The following is a 9977-nucleotide window of genomic DNA, read 5'->3' as shown; positions in this document are numbered from 1 at the left end:
AGAGAACATTTATGAATAGTATTTTATCAGTTATTTTAACAGTTCATTCATTTCAATGTTAGGGATGCAAAACCCCATTAGAACTCCCAAGTTAACCTTATTCATTGTTTTATTGGTATGTTTGAAGTTCCTTCTATCCCAGTTGGTCCACATTATCCCAACTTAGGAGCACTGGGATAGAAAAAATATTTTTTGCTAAAGTGGAATTTCCTCACAAACATATTCCATACCTTTGCATGGTATAAGGCCACTAGCTGAGGTACTTTAAGTATATGTTTTAGATTCCTGAACATGAAACATACAGAATTCAATCTTTAAGTTTGTACAGTGACTTTTCCAGCTTACATTTTCATCGACAAACAGTCCAAGAAAATTGGTTTCATCTGTGCAGTCAATGGTTACATCAACACTCATCTTAATTCTGAGAGGATCGCATTTTCTTTGATAATTATGAAATCGTATAATTTGGGTTTTATGAGCGTTCAAATTCAGAAAATTTGTATCGCACCAGTCCTGCATCAGTTCTAGAGCTTTTTCTGTATCTTTTTGCATGTTAAATTCGTTTTTTTGTGAAACTATCAATGACGTATCTTCTGCATAAATTGTTACATGAACGCCTTTCGAAAATTCATCCAGATCGTTAGAGTACAATATGAATAAAACAGGTCCCAGGATTGATCCTCGTGGTTCACCAATATTAATGGATTCACTCTTTAAATTGACGAAACCAACCCTTTCAGATTGGATATATAAAATACATACGTACTGATGACGGTGTTTTAAAAAGGAGGAAATTCATTCTAATGTTACACCTCGTAATCCGTAATTATACAATGTCGATGCTAAATGAGTATGACTAACACAGTCGAATGCGTTGCAAAGCACTCACCTGCCTCAATGAACTCTATGACCTTTTCAAAAATAGCGATAATAGCAGTATTAGTGGAACGACGAGATAAAAAGCCATGTTGATTTTCCGTAAAGATATTGCATTTATACAAAAATTTTGAAAGTACGGTTGAGAAATGAGTACTCAAATACTTTTGAGAAACTTGATATTCGTAATTTTTTGGCTAAAACAACATCGTAATCATACCTCAGCCACCGTTTTCACCAGATTGAGCCCCCTGCGATTTTTTCCTGTTCCCAATATTGAAGATACCCATGGAAGAATGGTGTTTTGCGACGATTTTGCTTCGAGAATTTCAAAAAAACGCTTTAATACTCGTTTATCAGAGGAGAGCTACTTTGAAGGGACAAAATAGAAGTTCATGAATGAATCAACATTTTTTGAATAAAAAATAATTCACCTTACTTTTTGAACAGTCCTCGTACATACACCAGACATCGACGATTACGATCATTTGTATAGCTGACACTTGTCCATTCTAGTATATATTTCACGTTCCGCTTCGTTTTCCCAAGGGCTTGCAAGAAATGTATATCATGAGAGCTAAAGGGCTCTCGAGCTCCAGTTGGGTTTCACGTTGGGTTATAATAGTAATCTGTTTTCGGTTCAATATGTCGCATTACCTGTAACCACGCCGGTGAACCACGCATATGGTCAAGGGATTCTAAAGCGTGGACATTTCGGTTCGAATTATCCCGGATAACCGGATAATTGTGGCGATTTGCCTATGCCGGTTCGATAGATTGCTAGTAATGAGATGTCATAAAGTAACACCAATGGTTGCACCGAACAGGTTGTGAGAACCTTTGAATGATTTCTAGCCATCCGCTGTAATAATTTGAGCCAGAACGAGTTATTGCTCTACAAAACTTGGCAAGGCATGAGAAGACATTTTCAAATAAATTGATGGATGTAGCCATTACTACGTTGTAGGAGATCATCATGGGAAGTAATGAAATTTCCAATAACAACGTGGAATTTGTATTATAGTTGGGCTGAGGAATTGGTTGGCTAACATAGAGTTTTTCAATAAAATTTGATTTTATTGTTCAATATAGTTACCACCGAAGGCAATTTATGTATTTATTTATGTATCAAGGGAATTAGGAGGGCCTTAATTACCGATGGCAAAGTTTGCGTCCCGAGGGCCTCTGGCCCGAGGGACAGCAATTGCCTGAGGTTATTAAGGCTCATTAATTCCCGTGGTACATAGATAATTTTATTTCTGACCGATTTCAATAAAATTTTGTTCATTTTTGAAACGGAAAAATGTACCAATTCATTACCTTCCCGGTATATTTGAATCAGGTACCGTTGATTATAGTAGAGTTTTCTTGTTGCTAGGTTGTTGCTATGTTACTTGTTTATAAACAGTACTTTGTTATCAAGCTGTGTTTGCGGTGAAAACGTGTTTTCTACCCCAAATATAATGGAGGATATTTTGAAGAAAGCTGAACAAGCAAGAGAATCATTAATTCCATCGAAAAGTGAAGCCGTATACCAAAAAGAATACAAGATATATCTGGACTGGCTGACACGGAAAAATGTTATGCCAAAAGATGTCACTGAAACTGTATTTCTGGCATATTTTCAAGAACTGGTAAGGAATTTTCTATGTTTTTCGGTAGATTTGGTAGTAATTGTGTTTATTCGTTTCAGTCAGAAACGTATAGTCCGAATTCTTTATGGACTAAATGGTCAATGCTAAAATCGATGGTGACTATACATGAGAAACGAGATATCACCAAGTTCAATGAACTACAGGCTTTTTTGAAACGGAAGAGTAAGAGTTATAAGCCGAAAAAGTCTGCTGTTTTATCTCCTAAAGATGTTATCAGATTCCTAAAGGACGCTCCTAATGATATTCATTTATTGCATAGGGTAATTTTTTTCTTATTTTCCTTTTTGTGTTTATTTATTTCCTTTTTTTTTGTTATAGGTTGTTTTGATTATGGGTTATTTTGGAGGATGCAGAAGTCAGGAACTTTTGAATATGAAGATATCGGATATAGAGGACCGGGATTCCGTTATGGTAGTGAACGTACCGGAAAGTAAAACTGGTGTATCTAAGAAATTTACAGTTGTGGATGAAAAAGAGTTCTCCTCTTTGCCTTTATTAAGACTTTATATGTCTTTGCGTCCTAAAGGTATTGAACGATTTTTTTTGAGCTTCCGACAAAATAAATGTACATCTCAGCCAATTGGAAAAAACATGTTTGGGAAAATCCCCAGCAAAATCGCAATGTATTTAGGATTGCCAAACTCATCTTCCTATACGGGACATTGCCTTCGTCGCACTTCTGCTACTGCTCTAGCCAATGCAGGAGCAACTATGACTAACTTAAAAAGACACTTAGGTTGGAAAAGTTCCACGGTGGCGGAGGGGTATTTGGAGGATAGCATCGAATTGAGAAATAAAACGGCGCGTATGTTGTCTACTTTGTCATCAGAAGAGGCAGGTACCTCGACTGTAGTGAACAGAAGCTCCAGCCATACAAAAGAAGAAATTGTTTCCAGTGGCGGAAGTAATTTTCAGGGAACATTTCAAAATTGTACATTTATTATTTGTAATGACGTGAATAAATAAAATATGGTTCAGTTTTCATTTCTATTTATTTTTACTTGTGAAAGGTAGAGGGAATTATAAAATCTATAATGTCCCAAGGGAGTTATGACCCTCTTTATTGATAGCGTAACTATGACGATATAAGCTTATAATATCCCGGTCAGAAATAAAATGAGTTTAGCGGTCATACAATTTTTCGATACCATTTTTAAAATACGATTTTTTTTTCCTACAAATAGGATTCAATTTCGAAGATTACCTCTTCTTCATCCTATGATCAATTGCCTTGAGTTTGCGATGAAAATGAGTACTCTTTATCACTTCGCAGTCCAGATCTCTAACATAGGGCCACATACTCTCACCGCTCTATCCCAGCTACCTCCCTAATGGTCAGTCACCCTATGTATAGGAAGAAAGCTCTTTTTCTCTCTTTTCATAACTCGCCTCCCATAATCCTGTTACCTGAATGAGTTCGAACAGGTCTTTACTTGATGTGAGTTATATCCTCCAAAACATTGTTTGGCTTGTCCATAAATTGATGGCATCCTATGATCAATTACCTTAAGTTCGCATTGAACATGAGTTTTCTCTATCACTTCGCAGTCCAGATCTCCAACATAGGGCCACATACTTTCACCGCTTTATCCCAGCAACCCCCCTAAGGGTCAGTCACCCTATGTATAGGGATAAAGCTCTTTTTCTCTCTTTACATAACTCGTCTCCCACAATTCTGTTACCTGAATCAGTTTGAACAGGTCATTCGCTTTATGTTAGTTATATCCTCCAAAACATTGTTTGGCTTGTCCATGAATTTCTCTCTTTAGATTAGATATTTTATTGGTCAAGTTATTACACCTTAGTGCTATGACAAGTCAATAATGCATAAAATAAATGTAAATTACAATCAAAATTACCGAAAAGGAGTAGGTAGTACATATAAATTGTATATAAAACAAGCACAAAATAAAGTAAATAAATATATAAATGTAAAAATAAAAATCTAAAAATAAAGATATATAGAGACAGTACCTACATTGACGATAGTTACTCTCTAAAGCTGAAGTCAGACGCATCATAAGTAAGCATTCTCTGAGAGATGTTTTTTCAGTTTCCGTTTGAAATTACCGAGGGTTACAATTTTCATTGATTGGGGCAGTGAGTTGTACAATGATATGTATGAGTTACATCTCCTTGTTATTTCTAGTACTTGGTTTGGTGCTCTAATATTATCCTTGTTCCTAGTATCAAACGAATGGTTGTTACCGTTTGTAGTAAACTTTTGTGAATTTTCTTCAATGTGTATTAAATTGCAGTATATTATACATGATGGTAGAGTTAATATATTGAACTTAATAAACCAATTCTTACAGCTCCCATTTGACCTATTCCAGCTGAAGCTCTGATTGCTCTTTTTTATATTTTAAATATTCTCGAGATATGAACAGATGTGCCCCAGTTTATCAATCCATAAATTAAGGAACTATGAAACATTGCATGATAAGTGGTATGAGCAGCTTCATTACCGACTTTATTTTTTATCTGCCTGATTGCATAGACCTTGCATGATAGATTTCTTGCTAGTTTGTCAATATGGGGTTTCCAAGTTAACTTTGAATCAATGGTTGAATCAAGACATTTCACATTATTTGAGACATTATGAGACAGCGAGAACATAACTGTTTGTGTCTTGCTTTCATTCACACATAAGCTATTTGCATTAAACCAGTCCGTAGCTTCTTGAATAACTCGCTTCTCCAATTCTGATGACTCTTCAATATTTTTTTCTGAAGGGCGAAGGAAGTGTCATCGGCGAGTAGCATTGTAAATATTGTCATTGAATTTGGCAGGTCATTAATATAAATCAAGAAAAGTAGTGGCACAAGCACACTACCTTGTGAAACACCATTCAATATCGTTTGTAACCTACTGTGTGCCATGCCTACGAATTCATAGTATCTCAGTTTTTCTAATAAAATGTCAGTAGAGACGCAGTCGAATGCCTTGCTCAGATCAAGGAATATGCCAAGTGTCGATTCTTTGTTTTCGAAACCTTCAGTTATGAAGTCGACTAATTCGAGAACTGCTTTCGACGTGCCACTTCCTTTCCTGAATCCAAACTGTCTATCTGTCAAGAGATTTGTGTACTTTAAATAATTTATCATTCTTACTGCCATTATTTTTTCTACAATGTTTGCAATTCAACTGCATTAAGTTCGCATTGAACAGAGTTCTCTCTATCACTTCGAAGTTCAGATCTCCAACAATGGGCCACATTTTGTTCAAATGCCATCAAAATAGACGATGGTCAGTGAGTAGTTCGGTGATGATTCCGAGCCAATTCCTGCTGTGTTGAAGCAGACCTTCAGGTTTCGGATGATCCGTGTCTGACACACTAATCAACATTTTAGTGCCTGCAAAGCCTGATTGTCCAGCTCATGTTTGGTTTTATATCTATCTGTGTACCAAGTGTTTTTGCCAAGCATGCTGTTGTGTTGTGTTGAACATCAGTCAAGAGGAAACCAACTGTCCCTTCATGAAATTTTTCCCGGTGTCTTGAATTACATCTTTGGATTACGGAGCACCCTCGAAATATGATAATTTTCAGCTCTCCATGAATACACAACACGATACTTGATCCACTCAAGTGATAACCGAGCAGAAATGCCCGATTGCATAACATGTCGCGAATTAAATCAATGATGATATTCACTTTGAACACGAGTTGTTTTCGAAGTGATAACATCTAGATCCTCATCATCATATTCGAGTTTATAGGTGTGGAAATTGGATTTCAGTGGACAAAATTCGAATAATCGCAGATGAACGACATGTAAACCCACTTCAACAAAATCGTTTACGTTTTATGAAATGCAAACTGGAAAATTGCTTTGACGTTTCGGTTCTGGAGTTCTTATTGGGAAGTCTACCGAATATGGAAATGCAAACTCGATCTATTTCACATATAAAAATGTGTTCAGATGTGGCAGTGTATAATATAATAAATCGCTTTTGGTTTCGTTAACCGGTTTTCCACAATCCCGCATTTGCTGGTTTGAAAAACTACTTGAAAATATCTCCAAAAGGTAAGAAATGTGAAGAGTTGTTGAAGGAATACTTTCTGAATGGTATGAAATGAAATAATGTTTCTCAAAGAAAAACATTTTTTATGCTATCGAGTTCCACTTGCTGGTGAATTTATTTGGATGAAACATCGAAACAGCACTGAAAAATTGATATAGTAATCAGAGTTTTTATAAAATACTTCTATATACGCTTCATTTATTTTTGCAAAATATCTATGGTATATATATATATATATATATATATATATATATATATATATATATATATATATATATATATATATATATATATATATATATACATATATATATATATATATATATATATCTATATATATGGTTTTCGTAGGACGTCGCCAAATAGATCGCGATAGTTCTAAACCATTACGTTCATAGTATCGCAGACCCAGTAGGGCAGAGATATCAACCTTCCAAGAAACCTATGCGACTGTATTTCAAACGGAAATTCAGGCTATTAAATAGTATGCGGAGATATTGAAAGAATCTAACCTCATACACAAGTCAATAAAAATATTCTCGGACAGTCAAACGGCGTTGAAAGCTCTTGGCTTCTACCAAGCAACGTCTAAACTGCTAACAAATTGCCAAAAACGACTGTTCTCGATAGGAAGACGTAACATATTCTTTGGTCTGGATTCCCAGCCATACTGGCCTGGAAGGCAATGCAGTTGCTGACTCCCTAGCAAAGGAGGGTGCTGCAAGCAGTTTCATCGGACCAGAATCTATCATTGGTATCGCTTTAGGCTTTGCCAAATAAAGACTGAACACCACGATGGCAAGACGATTTATGTACTTCTGGCAGAATCTTTCAGGATTGGCTCACTCCAAGGCGATTATTCACCCTTCGAAGCTTGATACCAAACAGTTGTTGGACTACAGTAGGAATGAAGTACGATGTCTAACAGGCCTTTTCACATGTCACTATCATTTGAATCATCATATGCAGAGACTCGAGCTGTCGCAAGACAGTTTATCTCGCCTCTGTTCGGAAAAATGATGAAACAGCAGAGCACATACTTTGTACCTGCCCCGCTGGGGACCAAATAAGGTTTTTAGAGTTCGGCAGAACCGCACTCTTACCATCTAACCTGAAAGACCACTCACCATACAAACTAATTGGCTTCGTTAAGAAGCTGGGTTTATTTGGTCGAGTGTGAATAGGTATGAGCCACAATTAACCCTTGCGGGTTGCGGTGGAGAGTCGGATAGATCCACTCACTTTGGACCTAACTCAACCTAACCTACGTTCATAGTAAAATAGTCCTAATTATAGTATTGATGACGTTAATTATGAGATATCAGATTTTCATCGTTCATGATCGAAATATTTGGTAAAACAATGAACATCATAAATATGTTTCATTTCAGATTATTCACTCCAGACTGAAAAAATACGTATCATTCCGTTCATTGAAAATAGCTATACTGGCTGATAAATCAATAACGGTAAACACAAATATTGAATTCTGATACCTGGAAATATACAGAGAAATCTTGGTAAAGAGGTGATTTGAGAAAACAAAACTCTTTTAAAGTAACAAAGTCTACCTCAGAATAACTACAAGGCTACTTTCTAGACGCTTTACTCTGGGAGAACAAAGTAGAACTGCCTAACAGAGACTTTCGTCGCTACTGATGATACAACGAAGGGACAGAAACAGCTCATCGTCGCTTCACAGGACCCTTCCTTGCAAAGGAGTCAGTACCTCCATAAACTAAGTCCAAACGAGCATCCAACACAGTATTACGTTTAGATTTTCATGACACTCGTGTTTCAAATTATTCAGACGAATATGAATGAAATTACATCTTACAAAGAAAAACTAATGAATGAATGTCAAACTTTAATATCAATGAAAATCTCATATGAAGCAGACTACACGGATCATACTTTTTATTTATTTATTCATCGAGAAAATACATCCAACACGTCGTGAGACCCTATTACAGGAGTACATAATACAAAATGAAAAGCTTATTTCAGTCCTGGAAAACAAAAATTAACATTCAAAACGAAATCTATATCAGTATTACATACCATGTAACATTGTAACATCATATATTGCTTTTCCGAACTGGGATAAGGGTAAGAAGAATATATCGATATATTGTAGACAATTGTAGCTTCTACACATAAATGTGAAAGGATAGTCAAAATGGTGTTGTGAGTTAGGTACATCGATGTAAAAAGTTAAGTGTGACCTGGAAGTTATACGAGGATCGTTAAAATTCAATTATGAAAGTAAAGTAGGAGAATCGATTTGATTATGCATGATTTTGTACATAAAAATCAAGTCGGTAATTTGGCGGCGTTTTTTAAGTGATGTATAGTTGAACTCTTCTAAGAGTAAATCATAGCTATGCTCTCTCATGAGATAAGAACAATTTTAAGAAAAAAAGTTTACGTTAACTTTTGCCCAAAAATGCTTCGTTTCGGAGATACGGGGTGTTGAAATTGAATGTTTTTGTTCGCTTTTTAAAAATAACTCTTGCAAAAAGTTAGTTATTTGCACAAAATTCGGCACCCGAGGTTTTTTTGTACGTGGGAAATCATAATTTCCTATTAATTTTCATGTAATATCTAGAGGGTGCTGCATACGCTGTCATTATTTATTTCAAATTGGTACCTTTCATGAAAAAAACTAATTCCCACACCTTTTCCAAGTGATAAAGGTACACCTCATCAACAACGCAGGAGGTGATCGTTTTCGAGATATTTACAATTTTCTATATCGATGCATATTACTCAGCTCCTACGGCGCTAAGTGAAGTTGCTGAGAACATAACAAAAACTAAGTATGTGGTGGATCTCGTCGAAATAAAGAACTTTTTCCTATAATATGTTTGATGAATATAACTAAAATTGCAAAAATACCTACCATGTTCAAAAAAATTTCAACAATCTGAATTTAGAAAACGAATCATTCTTCGTTGAACATTTGAAAAAAAAGTTGTTTATTTTTATCATACAGAGAAAGCTATCCGAAGACGGGAACCTGAAAGAGAGAACGAATCTACCTATAGAAGTAATCATGGAATTACTAGGATGCTGTGTAAGAAACTGTTATTTTCAGCTAAAGGACGAATTCTATACACAAGATGAGGGACTGCCAATGGGATCGCCACTTTCACCAGTCATAGCCAACATATATATGGAGTGGTTTGAAACTCTGGCCATTGAAGAAGCCCACAAGAAACCTCGAGTCTGGTTGAGATATGTTGACGACACCTTCTTAATATGGAACCATAGGAATACTGAACTAGACGCCTTCCTGAAACACATCAACAGCGTGAGATTTTCCATCACTTTCATAAAGGAGAAGGAAATCCACAACGAATTGCCATTCTTAGACGTTTTGGTGAAGAGGACCGACACTAAGTGGGAAGCATCTGTATA

At 35.9% G+C, this 9977-nt stretch overlaps 1 protein-coding gene across 1 annotated transcript; it reads left to right on the top strand.

The window, feature by feature from the left end:
* The first annotated feature begins 2014 nt into the window (after positions 1 to 2014).
* LOC141486667 (tyrosine recombinase XerC-like) lies at positions 2015 to 3637 on the top strand. The gene is made up of 3 exons (XM_074185066.1): positions 2015 to 2510; positions 2570 to 2791; positions 2850 to 3637. The coding sequence occupies exons 1-3, from the start codon at positions 2340 to 2342 to the stop codon at positions 3495 to 3497; spliced, it is 1041 nt and encodes a 346-aa protein (XP_074041167.1). The 5' UTR covers positions 2015 to 2339; the 3' UTR covers positions 3498 to 3637.
* The last annotated feature ends 6340 nt before the right edge of the window (positions 3638 to 9977 follow it).

Source organism: Leptinotarsa decemlineata, unplaced genomic scaffold (assembly GCF_025532065.1).
Source record: "Leptinotarsa decemlineata unplaced genomic scaffold, Ldec_3_MD MMD2_tig00026361_RagTag_RagTag, whole genome shotgun sequence".
Lineage (NCBI taxonomy): Eukaryota > Metazoa > Arthropoda > Insecta > Coleoptera > Chrysomelidae > Leptinotarsa > Leptinotarsa decemlineata.
Note: the sequence above shows the minus strand (reverse complement) of the source record. Positions and strands in the feature narration are given on the sequence as shown.

Coding starts and splice junctions, on each gene's coding strand:
- LOC141486667 (XM_074185066.1), top strand. CDS start 2,340: ATGGAGGATATTTTGAAGAAAGCTGAACAAGCAAGAGAATCATTAATT. Junction 2,511..2,569: donor TGGCATATTTTCAAGAACTG/GTAAGGAATTTT, acceptor TATTCGTTTCAG/TCAGAAACGTATAGTCCGAA. Junction 2,792..2,849: donor ATATTCATTTATTGCATAGG/GTAATTTTTTTC, acceptor TTTTTGTTATAG/GTTGTTTTGATTATGGGTTA.